We start from the raw sequence: 21,414 nt of genomic DNA, 5'->3' as shown, positions 1-21,414 counted from the left end.
AGGAGCAGCTGCATGGGCGAGATGAGTTCCAGGATGAATTTGCAGGGACACGTGCTGGAAGAAAACCATTTCCATGCTGCATGTCTGGTGTCAAGAAACAAAAATGCTCTGATGCTGTTAGTCACCCTGCTGATCTCAATCTGTTTAATGGTGTTATTTTGTTTCAGTGCAGTGGTATTCTGATGCGTGTTTTGCAGCTTATTTCAGAGAAGCTTCCGAAACACAGAATTCATGGGGCTTAAGGAAGATGGCTTGGTAGCATGTTAAATGTTGATAAATCACCTGGCCAAGATTGATTCTGTTAGTGATTGGGAATGACTGCCTTGTGACCTCTTCTCTCTCCACCACACAGGTCAGAGCTGTTGGCAACCCTTGCCTCTGAGCGGGGAGCTCCTGGGGTGCCCCTTACACTGGACCCCTGGGATGGCTCTGTGTCCACAGTGTGACCCCAGTGTGACCTGCTTGCTGGGGAAGTCAGCATTTCTCTGCTCCCTGGAGGGACAGAACTGAGCACGCAGGCAGGTGCTGGCTGCTGGGGGTGGTGCAGGATGGCCAGATATTCCTGTATGCTGGGGTCTCAGAGCAGCTTTGCTGCCTTCAGCCTTTCCAGCATGGCTCAACAAGGGTGTAGCAGTTCACTCAGCCTTTTAAATTTTTTTTTTTTTTCCCCCCTTTTTCTACTGGCCATACCAATCTGATTACACCTTCGAGGGATCATCTGCCCCTAAAGCTTAATTAAGGAGCTCGTCTGACTCGTCACTGACTCACCTGCCACTGTATGAGCTCATGTCTGACTTGTCCTAGGAAGATAGTGAAATATGTCAGGCTTCTCTGAAATATAGCAGGTTTTTTGTTTTATTGCACCCCTGACATTTGCTGTTGGCTCCTGCAGAGGTGAGCAGAAAGATGACTGCCCCAACTTTGTTACTTTTATCTAAACTTAGTCGCTCACCTCTTTGTGCCTTGAAAAACCAGATGGGGTTTTGCTTGCACAGCTGTAGGTATGTTAGAGTTAATAAAAAAAATATTAAAAATTAAATAACCTTTGAGTTTTGGCTTCAGGCAAACTAGGTGAAATGATGTGTTTTGGAGATGAATGCTCTTGCAGGAGGCAAGATGTAGCTTGCAGGAGAACATCTGCAACCAATCCATTCTGTATGAGATGGGGCCAAGACTTGTTTGTATCTCAGTACCTGTTCAAACATGTCATACCATAGCAAAAAGAGATTTTGAATGCATTGAGGAAGGGTGGGTAAGAAGGAAAAGAGACATCAAGTTGAATGTTTGCTTAATAGCCTTGATTTCTTCATTAAACTTTTAAGCACTTTAATAATCTGATTAGCTGCTTTCAGAGCACGGAGCAGTTTTTCCTTTCTTTTTTCTTTTTTTCTTTCTTAAAAGAGGAAAAAAAACCTCTCCTCATCTTGGTGCTGTGAGATGAGCTTGCTTTGTTACCTGGAGCAAATCCGCTAACTGTTTGCTGCTTTTCTGTACTCGCCCTGAGGACTGTTGGTGGAAAGATGTTCTGTAATACATCTGATCAAAGGCAGTGCAGAAGCTCAGTTACCAGGCTGCCTGCCTGGACCCCGGAATGCAGCTTCCCATCCAGAGCTCCTTGCCAGCTGCTCCCATCTCCCATCCCCTTTGTCCTGTCGGAACTGTGTGGAGCATGACCTTCTTGCAGCTTGCAGAGCTCATTTGCCTGCCTTTAATTGTGCATTTGAAATGCCTCTGAAGGCCTGTGGCAGCAGAGAACAGTTAGATGACTCAGGAGTGGCTGGAGTGGTGAGGCTGGCAATAGAAGCTCCCATGCTGAGGTTCTCTTATCATGGCACTGATGGTTCTCATCATCATATTGAGCTCTGCATTGTTTTGGGTTTTTTTTTTGTAAGACAACTCCAGAGATGTACATGTAGCTGTATTTCAGGTTTGCATGTGTAGCTAATGTGGGTGTTGAAGGTGCGGACTGTTTGTGACTGGGGTTTGTTGTCAGTGGAATGTAGCAACTGTTAGTCAGATCTTTTTGCTTGTCTAGCAGGCTGAATTCCTTGCTGAGGAGATGAGAGAACTGATTTGGGCTGATTCAGGTGGACATTGTGAATTCAGTGTCTCTAAAATCTTTTCAGAGGAAAAGTGCATGCATTCCAAGTGGTCTGTTCTAGGGAGGGATGGGGTTGTAGTACTACCTGGATAGTATTTTGCTAGTGCTTAAAACCAGCAGACTGTTGAGGTTTTTTCTACCCTTTTGTCAAACCAAATCCTGCTGTGACTTCACCAAAAGTGCTTGTGCAAGTGGGGCAGCCCTGGTCATATGCTGGTCTTTGTCAAGACCTCAACACAGAAGCAAATTAAAGAACGGCAAGATGCATATGGGCCTGTCCTCTGCCTTTGATGTCAACAGGGCCCTTCCACTTTGCACTGGCACTTCAGGGGGAGGTTATTCTTACTGCCAAGTCTCCATGCCTTTGTCAAATCCCTGATGACTCGTGGTGCTGCTGTTTACATGTGGCCAGCTACAGGAAGGCCTCCTACAGCTTGTCCACACTTGGCAGATAAACACCCATGGGAGGCATGGCCTTGGGCTCCGTGCAGCATTGCATGGACATGCAGATGCTGTGTCTGTGTAGGGCTGCAGCAATGGGCAGGGTCATTGGCTCTGGCACATTGCAGCTGGGATGTGATGGTTTAGGGGCTGTGCAAGGATGGCTTGCTGTGCTTGCACAACTTCTCTTGCATGGGATCAGCATGTGACCAGCCAGCAGTCCCTGTAGCTGCACCATGACCATGCCTTGAGCAGGAGCACTGTTTGCCTTTGCCTTGCCCTGCAAGACTCATCCTGACCTGGAGAGACTGTCAGGGTTGTGTTCAGGTGCAGATTATACCTCACTCCAGTGTGATTAGGGCTTCAGACAAGAAGAATTTAGGTAGCCCTCTTGTCCTTCCTTGAGTTTGCTCTTGCTGGGGCTGCATGGAGTGCCTGATATGTATTTCAAGCTGCCCAAATGGGTCTCTGTCCTGATGCTCTGGTGGCTTATGCAGTCTTCTATTCCTTCTTTCAGAGCTGCGTTGCTGTGACACTTTTGAGAAATAGCAGGGCTCATCTCTGGAGAAATCCTCTTTTGGAGTTCTGTTTGCTTGCTTAGGAGCTCCCATCCCAAAATCACTGAGAAAGATGGCTGAAGCCTCTAATGGCACTCTCTTAGCCAAGCATTGGCTTAACACTCCAGTTTTATCCCTGTTGTGTGCAAACATTGCCTTGTTCCCAGAAATCTCTGTTGGCTCCTTATCTGAATTGGGTGATGTAATTATGCCTCCCAGCCCACTATTGCAATGGGAAAATGGGTTCCTCTTGTTGGAATTTTCAAGGAGCTTGCTCCTTAGAGAAGCACACAGCCTGTGTGGGAATGGGGTGTTTGGGGTGTGTGTTTTATTTAGTGTTTTTCCCCTTGGCTACACGAGCAGCTAAAACCTGTAACCTACAGGAGTTGGAAGCTTCATGCAGAAAATTAGCTTAGGTTGGTGGAAGAGTTGAGATCACATTTTTCTTGGCTAATTAAAGGATTAAAGGTGCAGAGATTTAGAGCGAACTGTTGGTGTGCTACAGGAGAGAGCCTTTGATGGCTGAATCCAATTTGAGATTAAACAAATTGTATTTAAATAAGAAATACATGGCAACAGTTACAGTCTATCTGGGCCTCTCTATTCCTTGGTGTCCTTCAGGGTCAGGTAGATGGTGTGCTGTGGCTAGGGCTTCTCCTCCCTCACCAATTTCCTTCTTCCTCCATGCTTCCCTCTGGAGTGTTTGAATCTGTTGCCTCCACACTTCGTAAAATTGGCATTTTTTTCCTTCTAACCCAGTGCTTAGTGCAAAGGAGCCTTGCACTCTCCCTTAAACAATAATGAACTGCTGTCCATCGTACCAGTAGCATGGTCACATGCTTGTTGTGTGTTTTGTAGTATCTCTGATGCTCTTTAGGGTTTTTCTGCATCCTGGTGCTTTGCTGTCTGCAGCTGGAGAGCTAAATGTTTACTCCCCTGTGAATTTTTTTTCTGTTGTTCAGTTGAGAAGCTGGTGGATGGAAAGAGTTGATTGCTCGATGGTGTCTTCCTCTACATAGTGGCTGGTAAAATTCTAGAGAGGCAGTGAACTTGTGCAGGTTCCAAGTCCTTGACTTCTTTGATTCCAGTTGATTGTATTCAGCGGGCTGCACTTGAAAATGGCTTGCTAGTGTTAGTCCAGCCCTTCTCCTGCCTTTTCATTTAGACATCATTACTTTTAGAGCTGCTAAGGGGATGCTTTCAAGTGTTGCCCTTGATAGCACTTGCAGTGGTGCAGGTTTATGAGATTGAGGGTAGCTATCCCAGAACAAAGCTTGCTTTCTGCCAGGGCAGGAATTCACCTGCATGGCATGGTGCAGGGCAGCAGCCTGTTCTGCCCGTGGAGACTTTGCACCTTTCTCTGATGCACCACATATGAGCTGTAAGGAAAATGGGAGTGCCAGACAGTGTGAGTGAATAACTTCTGATGTTGCAACTCTGTCTTGTTTTGTTCCATTTTGTTTTACTCCTTTTTAGTGAGGAGGGGACTTGCCTTTTGTTACCTGCCACCTATATAAGATCATGATGGGGTTTTGTTTCCTTTTTTTTTGTTGTTGTTGTGGCAATAGAGAAAATCACAAAATTGAAACTGGTAAAAAATCTGCTGGGATTCCATAATCAGTCAAAAACATGGCATTACTTACTAACTGGGTGTGGTTAGTTGGGAAATCTGACTTTAAAATCATGTTTCCCAGGGAACTATTCCTGTTCTCATTGTTATCCAGTAACAAAGACTGCTTTTTGGTTGGGAAAGCAGTCTTGCTTTGAATGGGCTAGGTCTTCTCACAAAGCATCTGTTGCTTGGGGTCTCCAGAGCTTGCAGTTTGCAAATGAAGCAGTGCAGAGTAGTGAGGTCTGCAGGACAAAGTGCTGTTTGGTGTTTTCCTTGGAAAGCTATCTTCAGGTTGTGGTTGCAAGGATTTGCATCTGAAGTCCACATTAACTCCTTTTATATTTCCAGTTAGATCATGCAGATGGTATTATTATCTGTGCTACCAAGTGAAATAAATCAATTGCTAGGTATTGAGAGACTTGATGTTATCTATTTCCAATAATTTATAGATCTGTTGCTGTGTCATGGAGTATTTGGGTAGTCATTCCTTTGGAGTTTACCTAGCAGGCTTTTGAAGACCTGCCTGTGAAGTGCATCCAGCTCCATGCAAGCTTCTTTTATACATTTGTGCTTTCTTGCTGAAATTTCAAAACAGCCTAAAAATCAGAGATCTGGACTATGCTGTGTCCAAGCCTTCAGTTTCTCCTGTGGCATGCTACTGCACAATTCCCTTTGGCTTGCATGTCCTCTGGGATGTGATTTTACATTCTACTCTTAGGGGGCAGAAGATGCAAAACTGAAGATTACTTATTTCTCTGAGGGGTAGGAAGGACTGCTGCTAACATTTTCTGAACTCATTGCAAGCCCTCCTCCCTTTCTAAAGGCTGCTCTGTGGGACACCTTTCTTCCCTTTGCTGCAATTGTACAGCTCCAGAGAGTATGAGACAAAATGAAGGAATACCCCAAACCTGGCATGGGCTTGTTGAACTTCCTAGCAGAGAAGATGCCACAGCATTGACCTCACTGGCTGGCTGGGGGTGAGGTGCTGTGTTTTTGAGCCGGGAATGTCCTGATGGCTGCTGCAGCAGCTCTGTTGTGTTCCTCAGCATGGAACTTGATGAATTGTTTCCCACGGTACGTAGGAAAATCAAGGTCTCAGTTCAGTAAGGCACCTGAGTGAGTGCACAACCTCTAGCACGTGAATATTCCCAGTGAAATCTCTTGGGTTCTGTTGGAGTCAGCAAGGCTGCTCCCAACCTTAAAGGTAGGCATCTTGCTTAAACACCTTGCTGAATCATGTCTTGACTTTGAAAGTAGGCTCAGGAGAAACCACATGAGTTGACTCAAGGACTGTGCTTAGCTAGGTCATTGAGGATGGAAGGAGAAGGCTGAGGAGGAAGATCTGGGTAAAATAGAGATCCCGGAATTCTGCAAATGCTGGTAATAGCTGACTTTCTTGCTACTCATCCCCCAAGCTTAACTGTATGAATAAAAGATTTAAAGGTTTGACTTAGTCACCATTCATCCTAAATATTCTGGAGCTGCTGTCATGCTTTATTGACCTAAGATCTGAGTTACTGCATCTTTATGACTTGCTCAGTTAGGTTTAATTTTTGTCTTTCCTTATCCTTATGTTTTCACTGTGACTCAGATCTAGAGTGTGGCCTTGTTGGGTCAGTAATTCCAGAAAACAGAGTGATGTTTGCAGAAATGGTTTGGTTCAGTCTGGACTCTCTATTGCCTAGGAGAAGGAGAGAGCCCTTTTCTGCTGGTCTTCATACATGGGAAGAACATTTGTTCCTGCTTGGTGTCTCTGTGTGAGGTTGTTGCCTTGCTCACCATCCTGGACAGAAAAGCTTTGCTGACTTTTCACTTTAATTATCAATGAAATGCTCAACAAGCAGGAGAACAATATTTGCATAGATGTAATTCTGGAAGTTGAGCGTAATGTGATCAGGAAATGGGACAGGCCCTGGCTGTTATCATGGAAGAGACTTGCTGGTACTTGCACTTAGCTTAAAATGTAATAAGATCTGACTCAGGATAGTTTCCTGGACGTTAACAGAGAAGACTCAATGCCATTTTGGCAAGGGTCTGGCACTATCCTTTCTGCACAGGAACAAAAGAGATTTCTGGTGAATTCATACATTTGTTCTGAAAGGGCTTCTAACAGTGCACTGATGATTTAGAGGGAAATGGTGTCTCTTGGAGCAGAAAAGCAGGGGCGTGTGTGTGTGTGTTTCAGGACTTTCTTTTTCTGAGATAGAAGCCAAGGAACAAGGCGCTTGCGTGCTGTGCCAGTGAAATCTCCCTGGGAAGACATGATGCTACTTGCAAGGTATGCACAAGACAAGACCAGAGGCGCCGCAGTGCTTGATTACTGTCAAGGACTCAGTTGGAACTTGCCTTTGCTCTTTGGCCTGCAGCATTTATGTAGAAATTGGGGACGCTGCTGCTTGCTTCCAGAGCTTTGCCTTGATGGGTCCTGCCCACATCTAGGCAGGGAGGAAGGAGCGGGGGGGCTCACAGCCTATGAAGTAAACAGGAAAATTACTCACCTTAATGATGCATTTCACTGGCATTGCCATTCTGAGAGCCTGTCAGATTTAATGTTTTCTGTCTTCCCTTCCATCACCTCCCATCGGTGTGATTAATAGTCTATTAGAAGGATGAAGTGGAGAGGTATCCACACCTTCCTTCAGGTGGAATAAACAGGAGGGGAAGCCAAGTGAGTAGGAGAAAGGGGATCACCTTTGTCCATCTGAGCCATTTGGTCTTTGTTGAGAGTGCACATCCAGAAGAGCGCTCATTTACTGACTTGGTTGGTGGCCCCTTAATTTATTCCAGTTCACAGGTGAGCCCCTTGGCCTCCCAGTTAGCTACCAGCACTGCTCCATGGGGTGCACAGGCCAGTTCCCCATCCAGAAACAGTCAGGGAGCAGTCCTGCACTTGGTCACAGCACAACAGCTGTAGCACTGTAGGAAGGCAAGGAAAAACAACACAAATTATTTGTATGTGAAGTTTTTCAGGGATTATTTGCCCTTTTTGTAAAGTACATTGTCTGAGAGCCAAGTCAAGAAAGAACAAATAGGATATAAAATTTATCTGGACAAAGGTGTTTAGTATGAGAGGTCACAAGACACTAAACCTGTTTTTAGCTTGGAATTGCTTGAACTTTCTTTCCTGTATCAGAATGAATGTGCAAAGCCTGGTTTGCATCTCCTGTGACCCTGTCTGTACCCCAGCTAGGAAGCTGGGCCAGTATTGGACGTAAATACTCTTACCCTCACAACGTGCTGACCCTGTGGTATTTTAAAAGTAGGCCAGTCCTTTGGCATGAGCCAGAATTTGGGTGGAAATCTGTCACCATCTAGTAAAGTGTCCTGCTTCCCAGGGTGTTGAATGGCTGGTGCAGTCTGTGGCAGAGTGCCTGATAGTTCTGAGCCTGACTCTGACACTAATGTGCAGGCTTAGGACGTTGCTGATTGAAAAGACTATATTGCCAGACCAACTTTGTTGTTGTTGTTTGTTTGTTTGGTTTTTTTTAATGTGTTCTCTTGTCCAGCTTGGCTTCCCCTTGGTGTAACAGATACTGTACAAGTGACTCATTCACCTTCCTCTGAGTTATTAATGAAGTCCCCTTATTTGCAGATGGAGGAACTAACAGGAGTTTTGTACTAACATCTTACATTGGGCATTTGCTTGTATGCTGCTTCTTTCCCTGATCTTTAGCTGGTGTGGAGCCACCTGAATCTGTGGCTGTGTCACAAATTGCAGAGGACCCAAAGCCTCTATCTACTCTCTATGGGGCTGCAAGATCTGGGACTTCTGACCTGCTTGTCTGGGACTTCTACTGCTGGCTCATGTTTTTGAAACCAGGTTAGAATTGGTGGGAGCAGACTAATATTTGAGAGCTTTGGGATTTTTGCTTTGCTGTTTACTTTGTCTTAATTGAGCAACCTTTATGTATTACTGTGCTTCTTCCCTCATGGTTGAGTTCATCACCCTTTGACTTTCAGCAGGGGACAAGAGTGACAGGAAGATGTACTAAAAATTGGTGTCTGGTTACTCCAGACAATGTTTCCTCTAGCTGATTAGAGTTTTTGGAGTTTGGCTGGTAGGATGGAGCATGCTGAAACATGCGAACTTGAAACAAATGAGATCTGGAGGGCTAATAGGAAACACACAGCAGCTTTCTTCTTTGGCTGAGCCTAGAACATGTGACTGTAAGAAAGCTGAATCCCCCACACCAAGCTAGGAGGAGGTTTGAAAGGGCCAACCTGGACTTCAAATAAATTAGTCAATGAGCAGAAGAGGTTCTGGCGCTCAGTATCAGAGGCCAAGGCATGTGAGTCAGGAGCAGTATGTGATGGGGAGGTTTTGCTGTTGGGAGCCTGAATATGTTCTTTTCAGTGAATTTCTGCAGTCCTTTATAACAGAAATAAGATTTTCATTAAAATACGTGTTGAATCAAATCTTAAATTCAGCTTTGAGCTCACAAATTCCCTTACACAGAGGCATGCTGGCTTGAGCTGGCAGTGGTTAACTGTGCTACCAAAAGTTAAGCGTATGCTGAAGATTTTTTTTTTTACTAAAGCAAGTCCTGGAGGTTTTTGCCTGCAGCACTGGAGTATTCATTCTGGTGTAATGAGTAGAATTGCCTGGAAGGACTATTGCTGGTTATGTCACTGCTGAGTGTTCATCTGCTCTGACACTTGAGGTCATAGAATCAGCTTAGTTTCATGTAGGCAAACATGTGATATGTGTACTGTCCACTCACTTGCATTACCTGCAAGCAGGTGAGTGTATTTTATAGAGATGCAAATATTTGTAACTCCAGTGTAGTGCTTTGTTAGCAGTGGGTTACCCCCTTGCTAGGAGGATGTGAAGTAGCCACGTGTCTTTGAGAGTAGCAGGCCTATAGAAGGAGGGGAGAAATGCAACGGAGTTATCCACAAAGCTGCTTTGGTGATCACTGTAATGATTAAAAATTTCACCGTTCAATTTTGTTGGCTTACTAATTAATGCGTAATAATTGAAGTGGATGTTTTCCAGATCCAATATTAAGTAATTCTTTAGACTAACGTTGATCACCCCTCACTATTCTGCTGGAATTTAACACATTATAGCCTGTAGGTGAGTTTGGGTAGAATGAGAGTGAACCTCCTATAGAGTATGTTTCTTAATGTTGTATATTCTGTGGTAGGCAAATAGGTTGCTAATTGGTTGTGCATTCATAATGGAGAAGTTGCTGGTAGATGTAGATATTGAGGATGACGTTCAGCATCAGATCAGCTTGCCTTTCCAGAGATTTGCTCTCATTTCATACTTCTACCTCAAAAAATCTCTGCTGTGAAGCAATCTATTGGAAATGTAAATTACTAGACATTGTTAGCATCTGAAACTTGTTTGCTACTGCTGAAGTTTTGATTTAGAAACTGACAGAGAGACTGGATACAATACATAAGCAGTGTGTGAGCTGGGTGCACCAAGCTAAGGCCATTTTACTTCAGGAGTCTTATGATTTTGGTTTTTAAATAAATTAATTTCAAAAATATTTAATAGACTAGCAAAGGAAGGGAATTCACAAAAACAAAGAGTAAAGCCTTCCTTTACACCTATCATTTCATATCAAAAAAATGGATAAAGCTTGCCTCCAAAGTTTTGCATTTGAGTTTTCTTCCTCTTGATACAGGGTACTTTTCAGTTGAATCTTTGTTGTTGTTGTTTGTTTTTAGAATGGTTTTCAAGCTGAATCTCAAGAGGTTTTCATTTGTTGATGAAGTAAGTCTGTAGATATGAAACTGAAATGTAAAAGCCGCCATATGTAAAGTTTTCACAGTTACAACAGTTTCATAGTGCAAAAGCAGTATGGGAAATTATCAGTGTTACTTCTGTTACTATCGTGGCTTTTCTGACAGTGTTAGGTAGAGGTGATACATCCTAATGGTTTTGAATTAAAATCCCCGGGGAGCCTCAAGTGAGATGCTGAATATTGTCAAATGAAGGAATTATCTTTATTATCGTAAAGATGTGAGAATCTAGCAGATGCTCTCAATTCGGTATTTTTGGGAATTTCAGGGGGTGTTCTGTGCCATGTCCAGCTGTGCATATCCCCTTTTCATGCCGCCCTGCGAGTCGGGGTGTGTTGGCAGGCGGTGGGGCCGGGCAGCGCTGCTCACAGGGAGCTCCTGCGGGCAGGGCAGCGCGGAGCTCTCGGTGTGCCAAGGCCGGATGCGGCTGTGCCCCTGCAGAGGGGCCGAGCTGCTGTTCCCCCTCGCTGCCCTGCGGCGGGACAGCGCAGGAGGAGCCCGTGGGGCCGCTCCGGGCCGCAGGAGCTCGGGGGCCGCTCAGGGCCGGAGGAGCCCGAGGGCTGTGCAGGAGGGGCCCGGTGGCCGCTCAGGGGCGGAGGAGCCCGGCAGCCGCTCCGGGGCTGTGCAGGAGGAGCTCGGGGGTTGTGCAGGAGCAGCCCGGGGCCGCTCAGGGCCGGGGGAGCCCGGGGGCCGCTCAGCGCGGGGCCCGCGGCCGGGGAGCGGCTCCTGAATCCCTGTCCTCAGGCTACGTTTCTGCGCTCTCCTCCCTGCCACCCCTCCCCTTGCCCGTTTACCTAAGCAGGTCAGCACACACACACGCGCACCCGTATATTTATTTTTTCGCTAAGGTTCGCAGGCGCAGCAGCTGCCGGCTGGGAGTGCCGCCCGCCCCGGGCACCCCGCGCTGCCCGTGCCCGCTGCCCTGCGCTGTGCGCGGCGCTCCGGGCCCCGCACACCCGGGCTCGCTCGCTCCCCCCCGGGCGCGGGGGGATGCGGGGCCCACCTGCCTGATGTCAACATCCCGGCGGGCGAGGCCAGCAGGAATGTGCCGCTCCCCGCCCGGCGCAGGTAATTAATCCCCGCGACTGACAGGTGGCAACAGGCGGCCCTTGGCTGCGGCTCCCGGGGAAAAGCGCTCGGAGGAAGGATTTTAATAACTCATCAGCGCCGTTCGTGAGCGCCTGGAGAGGCGGTGGGGACGGGGAGGGGGTAGGAGAGCCCCAGGGGAAAATGAAGTTTAAGTCTTTGCGAAGGCGAACGCCCTTGGGTGATTCACTGCCCTTCCCTCAAGAGGGAAAAGTGTGACATGGTTTTTCCTTTGCTCCGGGGTGGAGAAATTTGGTAAATGCCTGCAAAGCACTGATGGGGCAGCATCAGCATCCTCTGCTGCTCCCGTGCTCCAGGGCATCACAGATGGGGGATGCTCGCAGGCTTGCCTGGCTCCCTGGTGCCCGGGGCTGTGAGGCTGGGGTTGTTGCCACACCTGGTGGATCTGTATCACTGGACCTGTTGGCCGTCCCCATCCATGGTTTGAATGCCAGCTGTGCCCACAAGCAGCAAGCTATCCACTTTTCTCTGGTGCCTGGTGGGACAGAGGACTTCAAACTGAAGCTGCAACAAGTCAGCTCACAAGCCATGTGGTTAAGGTTATGCTGAGCTGAAGGTTGAATCTGAAAGGAGATGTCCATGTGTGCATCACTCCTCTTTCACTGAGTGTCCTCTGGGTACAAGTTGGTTCCTAAGAGTGTGTGTGCACGTGCACACGTGTGTTTGACGTGCCCCCACATGCTTCCAGCAGTTTTTTGTAAATGAAAAGTTAAATCATGGTCAAGCATAGCAAAAATGTTTAAAGTGGTTGTGTAAATTTCACTTTTTGTTCTTAGTTGGTAGCTTCTTTTCTTCCCACTGCCTTTTGTTCTCCTAAATAATTAAAACATGTTCAAATTATTTTGTTTCTTTGTGACTCTCCTTCTTTTCACCTGTGAATACTTTGGTGCAGGTAGCTATTCTGTTCCCAGTCTTCTAACCTGTTATTTTTTCCCCCCATCTTAGGGAGTTAATTTGCTAGGGGAGAAAGCATAGCTGATTGACAGCTTTGAAAACATCAAGTAAAATGAATCTCGTTAACTGAGTTGAACTAAAACATGACTGCTCGAAAGAAGCTTGCAAAAGATTTGAAAGACCTGTTGATGTGAGCAGGAGAGGCTCAGGGAGCTGTAATGCCTTAAGCCAACCCCTGGGATCACCTTCAGGCTGACATCCGTCAGCATTTGTAGAGCTGACTGAACCCCACTCCTTTTAAAGATTTAGGAGCCATAATCCCTCTGCTGGATCAGATGGTAAAACAGATATTAGAGGTAGATTTTGAAAGTAGTGTTTGGGGGATTTCATTGCATCAGAGTTTTGCAGAGGAATTGAGTACTCAGTAAAAAGCCATTGTGGCTTGTATTACATTGAGCACTTCCTTTCAGGAGACTACAGTCCCTTCTAGCAAAAATTCTCCATTTGAGAGTCAAGAAGTGTTTTGTTTTTGCCTTTCAACTCTTTGTTGACACACCTTCAGTAGAAGGGGCTTACTAAAAAATCAGACAGGTGTTGCCTGATGGTAGCTGGTGTGTGTATTGTGATACTGAATTACCAGCCAGGGTGCCAAGAGTGGGTAATACAGTATGTCTGCACAGGCAGGTGGGGAGAGCAGAGCTGCAGGCACTGGAACGTTTGCATCTTTCATTTTAAAATGTATTATTAAGCAAAATGCTAAATTTCTGACAGGCAGCAGTCAAACTCCAAGGAAAAGTCCAATGCCAAAGCTCTTTCCTCTCCCTCTTGAGTAGATAACACATTTTCAGGCTCAGCTTTTTTGTTTTAAATGGCTTTCACGTCTGTTCTCTGGTGGAAGTGGTGTTGCACTCCTCAGGCTCCTCACAGCTTTGTTCCTAGTGCTAGACAATGGTTGTTGTCATCTTGTTACCTGATAAGTTTTTTGTTTGGTCAAACTCATTTTTTATATTGGTACTCCTAATTAATTTAGTTTTCCTGCTCAAGTGTGTTGATTAATAGTCATGCTTTGGATTTCTGGGAATTGTTTATGATCTTACAGTGAGTGTCAGTTCACAGCAAAATGGTGAGCAGGGGGACTGTCACCTCCTGCAGGGTGGGGTGGGACCACTGAGGAGCAACACCTGTGCCAAGAGGATGATCCTTCCTGCACTATCTGAGTGCACAGACAGCTTCTGCCACGGGTTTTCTTTCTGAAGTGCCTTTGCTTTGAAATCTATATACAATATCCTGTCTTCCTCTGTGGATATAGCGATTATCACTGATCCAGGACGAAGTCACTATGACCTAGTTGTTGGCATCTATTTATGCCAGTAAATGGCTGTGCATCAGGTTACTCCTGGTTGCAGCAAAGTTGGCGGGGTGGGGAAACTCAAGCCCGTCTCTGTCTGACAGCAGGTACCCCGTGGACAGATTTACACCGGTGTTAAATGACTGTCCCTTCAGCGATTACACGCTCACAGGCAGCTATGCCTGGGGTAGATGTGAAATCATGGCTCTGTGCCATGTCCCCAAGCCCTGTGCAGTGCCTGTGAGGCTTGAACTCTTCTTGCAGTCAGGTGACAAAAAGGCAGCTCAGCCCCCTGTTGCCTCTTTTGACTCTGCTGGGCACTGTCACTAAATCTTCCCCCATCCTGACTGTGCTCTGAGGCAGAGGTGGCCTCCTGGGCACCCTCCTATCCTGACATTCCAAGCTCGAGTTGTTGGCCAGAACCTGCAGCTCTTGAATCTGCCCTGTGTTTCTTTGTTGGATAGGCTTGTTCATCATAACCCATTAGCTCTTGGCTGTTTGCTTTCTGTGAATTTGGGGTGTAGGACCAATGTCTTCCTTGCTGGTTGTAGCCAAAGGGTCCAACAGTTGGGGTGCCAAAGGGTGGATGAAGAGCAGATCCCTTTCTCGGCTCACAGAGGGGCTGTGCTGTTTGATCACAAGCCTCAGTATTTGTGCTGGTTTTGGGTACATCTCAGTCCTTCTGAAAGCAGTGATTTTTGGTTTTCCCCTTTCTTGTAACCCCAGCTTTCTGTCTTTGAAGATACTATATGTAAAATTACAGTCAGCAACAGGAGTCCTAATCAGTGGCTGAGGGTGTGTATCTCTTTCCATTTGTTCAATTCTCTGGATGCCTGCAGACACTGGACACGTTGCCTCCTGGCATATGCCATGCCCTCTGTGCACGCCTGCTCTTCAATATTTGTCTTTGCATTTCAGCCTATCACCTTTGGGTGCCCAATTCTTTATGCTTCAGTGATGTTAAGGCATCCAAGTGATTAGCTGGCTTTTTGAGATTTTTGAGGCTTTCTGTCCTTGAAACCTTCACAGTGCTATGAGCAAACTGATGTGTTGAAGGAAACAGTGCTTTACAGGTTTTCTTCCTTTTTAAATATAAGTGATTCTTTTTCTACCTCTTGAGATGGAAAGACAACATGGTGAGCTCACTCTTACCTTCAGTAAGGAATTGCTTTTTAATTAAAAAACAATAAGGAATTTCAGGTTTAAAAGATGTATGATACAAATCACCATCTAGATGTGTTTCGCAACTTTTTTTTTTGTAATTGTTTGGCATGTTCCCTGTTTCCGCAGGCTGGGTAAATCCTTTGTGGTCTTAATCTCTAGCCTGCAGGCACATAAAATACATTGCACAATTTGGCCTTTGCATTTTAAAGAAATCTTTTTTTGTATTTTAAATACCTGTAGCATCTTTTCTGCCACATGGCAGGATGGTGTTGAGTGAGGAGGGAAGGGACTGGCTTGGATTATGTTTAATCCCTCTCTCCTACCCTGTGTCTCTTGCAAGTTTAGTTTTTCCTATGTTAGCAGTGTGTACACTCTGAAATGCAAATAATCCCTGACTATCACTAGCTAATCCTTTTCCTGCTGCATCATCTGCCACCCACCCTTGCACGCGCTGGCTCTCCCTGTCCCAGTGGGGTCCATGGCTACAGGGTGCTCCTGACCAGTATGAACCTGTCACTGCTGTGTTTGAACAGCTGGGAACGGGGCTGTATTAGCCCAGGGCTCCTAGAGACCTTTTCCTGTGAGGAAACAACCACCTTGGGGCTTTCACTTTTCTTTGTCTGCAAGAACTGAGGACCCGGAGATGGGGAAATGCCAGCAATTCCTGTGGGTTAGGTTGTTACAGGGAGAGCTCTGCACTCAGAAATGTCTGAATACCAGGAGAAAACTGAATGCCTCTGGAACAGGGTTCTGAAAAACCTGCTGTGTTTTGGAACAGCCGTATACAGGAGGGGAGACTGGACAGTCTCCTTCATGGGAGATATCCAGGAAAATGGATTTAGGTTGTACAATACTGAACCACTTGGGAGTAAGCAGATGCCTTTATTTTGGTAAGGGATTTTGAAAAGAAACCACCAACTTCAGCCTTGATGTTTTGCTGAGTTAAGGTTTCCAGATGTGAACACACTCCATGAAAATGCTGCATTAGTTTACTGTTGAAGAACATCTTAAGAGAAATCTAATATGTGCCAAATTAGCACAGTGAATAAGAGCATCTTGTTCTGTTCCAAGTGCTCATTGCATGGTCACAGACTCCCTTTTGAAGCCAGCTGCTGCCTTATGCTTGGTCACTGTGGGCTGGTCTTTGGACCGTTCAACTCTTCTGGCCTTGGAAAAACAAAATACTGGATTTTATTTACCTCATTTTTGGATGTAATGATTTGAGTTCAGAAGTGGGGGGATTACTACAGAAATGTTCAATAGATTTAGGAGATGATTTTAAAAGATGGCTGAAATGTCAGATTTGGTATAACTCTCAAATTGATCAGGGTGTTGTTTTCGAGTACTGTTCAGTTCCAAGGTTGATGTTTTTGTTTAATCCCTCTGCAAGAGTAGGAGGGCTTCTTAGAAAACAGGATGAAACACTTTTATGTCTGTGGTTTTGAGTGCTTCCAGGATTACAGGATGCTGTGAAAAGAATAGCATCTGTTTTGTTAGGTGGCTGTTGGGTGTCCTTTACAAGAGGGAGTGTGTGCCCAAGAGAAATAAAGGCTTTATTTGTTCGAGTAAATGAAGTGCTCTTTATCTGAAGATTTCTGCCTTTGGGGAAGTTCGGATGTAGATTTATGCTCTGCTATTTTACAGCAGGTAAAGGTCTAAGGGGTTTGTCACTTCTCTGGAAGCATGGTTGTTGTACAAACAAATGCAGTGCCTGTGCACTAGTGGCTGGTGCTTTCAGTTACATGTACAAAGCCAGCTCCATGTTCCTGGTGTGCCTTCATCCCCAGCTGAACTTCTCTCTCTCTTTTGCTCTGTTCCCCATTCAGTATTCCACCGAACTGAAAAAGCTGTACTGCCAGATCGCCAAGACGTGTCCCATCCAGATCAAAGTGATGACCCCACCACCGCAGGGAGCTGTCATCAGGGCTATGCCAGTCTACAAGAAAGCTGAGCACGTCACTGAAGTGGTCAAACGCTGCCCGAACCACGAGCTGAGCCGGGAGTTCAACGAGGGTAAGGAGGGCAGTGCTGTGCTGGCAGTCCCTCTGCAGAGCTGCTTGGCTGATGAGCAGCCACCGAGGGATGTGACAGCAGCTTCAGAGCAAACCTTCTGGAAACAGACCTCTCTGTGACACCTTGTGCAGTTTTTTATTTCCTGTGCTTGGCAGGAAGGATCATGCAGTCAGTGCTTTAGCTGTCCCTGTGCACGCTCGTCCTTGGGAGGAAAGCACTAAATAAACCTCATGCCTACCCAGGTCGGATGGATGTCTGTCCCCATGGCAGGCACTGCCCTTCTGGCAGCACTTCTCTGCTCTGCTTTTGCTCCTGCAATGAGAAGCAGCTGTTCTTGTGCTCAGGAATGAGCTTCCATGTGGCTGGGACAGGGATCTAGTAACAGGATGCAATATCATCTCCATCCTTAATCCACGCCTCAGAGACAGAGGGGCTGTTTATCTCTGGCAGGGAAATACTAAGTGCCAGCATCAACTGTAGGCAACGTTCTTCTACATGTAACACTCCCAGTTCACTATAAATGTTTTAATCTTTTACTTGTTTCTCCTCATGTTGGTGAAGTAACAGCTGTTTTTAAAATGTCCTTTGGTTTTCTGCAAGCTCACGGGCTGGGTTCCATTTTGCCTTGGTCATTTAAGTTCATGTAAGTTCAGATGACCATCTGTTTTATTCTACATACATTATTTATCTCCTACTGTAAAAAAACCCAGTTGGTGTCAGTTAGCAGGATGTTTTAGGAGTCTGGATCCCATTGCTGGTTACAGTGCAGCCAGCTAGACAAGCCCCAGAAATAAGCAAGGACTTGGGAGTAAGACAGACAGTTCTTCAAAACAGTTTTTCATATTAAAAAGTGCTTTTCTGACAGGACTGGATTTATTGAGTTTTGACACCATTCAATAATGAAGTTTCAAGAAAGGAAAAAATCCTATAAATTCTTATTGTGAAATAATTATTTCTGTAGAAATAGGCTGTATTTTGAGTAGGAAATGAACAGTTAATACCCAAAACAAATTCTTGAGATGAAGCCATAGCAGGCTCCTCTCCTCAGAGTTTACTTGTATGTTGTAGAAACACTAAAGATAATTTGTAGGAAGGAAGCTTTTAATTATTGGACAGTGGCCTAGGAACCAAGAAGATCATGTTCCCTTCTGCTGCTGCTGTAAGCAAGCATGATTTTTCAAGCTGACCATTAATTAAATGCATATTTCTTTTGCTTCTTGGTCCTTTTTTTTTTTAAGGATCAAGACTGATGAAAGGGAGCAGAATAGGGCTAGCAATTCATAGGAAAAAGAGTAGGAATTGAGACTTGAAGTAATTTACTTTGTATATGCATTAGAGGGAGGAAAATAAAGGCTTTCAGCTGGTGTGAAAATCCAGCAGGAGTTATCTGCTGCTGGAAGAACTGCTGTGAGCTGCCATTCAGTTCACATTTTGGCTCACTTCTTCTGGGATCTTGGGAAGCCCTGATTCAAGTTTAGCCACAGGTGTCCAGAGTGAGCTTGGGAAAGCCTGTGTTACCTTTGGTCTGGCAGCTGGGATCTTGGGAAGGGATGCTTCAAGGGCTGAGAGGCGCCTGTGTGTGCTCTGATGGGCCTCTGGTGGGGACACGTGCATCTCCCATAATGGCAGATCTGGTGCATGTGCATGACCTTGCTCAACAGTCTCTTGTTTTTTTTCCTCTTTGCCTTTGCAGGGCAGATTGCACCTCCCAGCCACCTGATCAGAGTGGAAGGGAACAGCCATGCCCAGTATGTAGAAGACCCCATCACCGGGAGGCAGAGTGTGCTGGTCCCCTACGAGCCACCCCAGGTATGTTGTGAACTCGAGCTGGTGCCATCCTGGCATGTAAGGGTTGGGGATTGTAACCCTGGTCAGAGGAGTTGGGATCTTGGGCTTTCCCTGTCCTCATCACAATGATTCTTCCTTTATGTCAGAAATGAGCTGTGAAACACCCTTTTAAGGAAACTTTGTATTGGGGGCCTATTTCATGCTGGTCCACCTGCAGCCCAGCTTGGGAAATGCAAGAGGAGGGCTTGGAAAAAGCAGAGCATTCCATCCACCATCTCTTCCTCTCCACCTTTGTCTCACCCAGGTCGGTACTGAGTTCACCACAGTCTTGTACAACTTCATGTGCAACAGCAGCTGCGTTGGAGGGATGAACCGCCGCCCAATCCTTATAATTGTGACCCTGGAAACCAGAGAGTGAGTTGTGCATCATGAGTGTAACCCTTATGGCTCCTCTTCCACTTAGGACAGCATTCCATATCCTTAAAACAGCTGAATTCAAGGGGCTATAGGATATTTTTTAGATCTTTGCAGCTGGGAATTGCCCAGCACCTGGGAAATGCTGGGAAATGGCAGGTGCAGAGTGTGGTGTGAAGCTGAGGAGAGCTGCTGGGCTGTGTGTGAGATTCCAGCTGATGTTTGTCCTCACCTCTGTTCGCAGTGGGCAGGTCTTGGGGCGCCGCTGTTTCGAAGCCCGTATCTGTGCCTGCCCGGGCAGAGACCGCAAGGCAGACGAGGACAGCATCCGCAAGCAGCAAGTGTCCGACAGCACAAAGAATGGTGATGGTACGAAGCGCCGTAAGTAGCTGCACAGCTGGGCAGAGGGGGCTGTCTTGGGGTGCTTGTGCCACGGGGACAGAGTGGTGCTGTGCATGGGCTTGCAGGCAGGAGGGCATCTGTTCTCCCAGGGTGTATCAGCCTAGAGACTGAGCTGGTGTTCACAAAGCAGTGTTTGACAGTCTGGGTGTGTGGGCTCCCTTGCAGCATTGCTGGTGTTAGATTAGCCCTGCCATGGTGAGTGGAGGGGGTGTTTATTTGCCAGCTTCCAGTTGTATGTCTGGAACTCTAACCTTTTGAACCTTTACTGCTTGTTTGGGGTCATGCTGTTATTCTTTGCTTCATCTAGCCAGTCTTCTGTGCTGTGGCAGGTGTCATCCAGCCACAGGGATCTAGACTGAGACTGCACACAAACCCTGCTGTGCATTGCAGACCCCCTGGCAAGCAGCCTCTCTGTGCTCTGAAGGGAGCCGGGTCCTCACTGAACATGCAGGGTGTGGAAATCCACCTTTGGTTTCCCCTGTACTCAGTGGAGGCAGCAGGCTGAACAGCAGGCACAGGTTATGACTGGAGGCAGACTACAGAAGAGCTTTGTTTTCTCAGTGAGTTCTGCTCCCTGCCAATGGTCTCACCTTCATGGATCACTGGTTCACCAACAGCTTGTGAGCCTTGTAATACCAAAACTTTCTGTAATTTTCCTGTAAAGAGCCAGCACTTGTTCAAAGTGTGGCTTGCCAGGGTTTTGTCATATATCCAGCGCTCCTTGGCTGATATGTTTCTCCAGGTGACATGGCCAGCCAGCATCTGCAATCGTGTCTGCCTTAAGGAGCCAGGAGCTGCAAGGACAGTTCTGGAGTGGCTCAGGCAGAGATCCCTTCAGAGCACTGCAGATCTGAGCTGGTCATGCACTTCATATCTCTTTTGTATCTCTCTTTTTGCCTTTTGCTTCTTTGTATGCTACTCTCCTCCCTCTCCCCCCCTTTCTTTTTTGTTAATGGGGTGTCTTTGGGGTTTTTCTTCCAGCTTTTCGACAAGGAACTCATGGCATACAGATGACATCTATCAAAAAAAGACGTTCCCCAGATGATGAGCTCTTGTACTTGCCAGTGAGTTCTCTCTTTTTATTTACCCTATGTCTAGTATTTCTAATGGTGATTTGAGGTTCACCTAGACTTCAGAAAGAACTGAGGATGGGGTTGAGGTGTGACAGAATAGTTTTTATTTTCTTTAATTCCATGACTACTAATTTGAAATACATATTCCAAAGAAACAATATTAAAAATCCCACTAGGTGCTAAGAATGGTTTATGCAAGTCATATGAGAATATTGCAGGGGATCTCTCTGTCCTGGTGGAAACACTGTCTTTGAGATATAACCAGGTTTCCTCCTCAGATCATGTGCCACAGACCCAGAAATGACATTCTCTAGAAGACTGGGTGTTGTCTTACTGATAGGTGGATGCTTCTGTGGCTTTTATCTGTATTGCAATTGAAATGCAGTGATAGAAGTGAAATATGCTGTATTATTATGCAGACTCGGAAAGGGCAAGAATTGTCTCTAATTGGCCATTTACCTCCTTCCCATGAGCCATGTTTAGTTGCTTAAATCACAAGTCATGGTATGCTTGAAGAAGAAGGGAGAGCCAAACCCAGCTCCCAAATTTATGTGATGCCTTTTCTGAGGGCATGTAAGATTCAGCACCAGATCTGCTTACATCTGAGGCAAATAAAGATATTTTCTGTCTAAATAGGTTGGATCAGAATGTTGCTTTTGGCTGGCATAGATTCACACTGAGCCATATGACAGCCCCAAGATGTTCATCAGCCTGCAGTGTGAGATTATCACTCTTCAGCATTATTT

General features: G+C 46.1%; 1 protein-coding gene across 1 annotated transcript in view; it reads left to right on the top strand.

The window, feature by feature from the left end:
- The window catches only part of TP63 (tumor protein p63), a 100,256-nt gene that overhangs the window by 64,758 nt on the left and 14,084 nt on the right, over nt 1-21,414 (top strand). The window contains exons 6-10 of the mRNA XM_054282593.1: nt 16,805-16,991; nt 18,685-18,800; nt 19,084-19,193; nt 19,438-19,574; nt 20,577-20,659. Coding sequence (XP_054138568.1) covers nt 16,805-16,991; nt 18,685-18,800; nt 19,084-19,193; nt 19,438-19,574; nt 20,577-20,659 — 633 coding nt within the window. The remainder of the gene's footprint in view (nt 1-16,804; nt 16,992-18,684; nt 18,801-19,083; nt 19,194-19,437; nt 19,575-20,576; nt 20,660-21,414) is intronic.

This window comes from Melozone crissalis, unplaced genomic scaffold (genome assembly GCF_028551555.1).
Source record: "Melozone crissalis strain CALT ecotype California unplaced genomic scaffold, PUWL_Pcris_2 ptg000034l_1, whole genome shotgun sequence".
In the NCBI taxonomy this organism is placed as follows: domain Eukaryota; kingdom Metazoa; phylum Chordata; class Aves; order Passeriformes; family Passerellidae; genus Melozone; species Melozone crissalis.
Note: the sequence above shows the minus strand (reverse complement) of the source record. Positions and strands in the feature narration are given on the sequence as shown.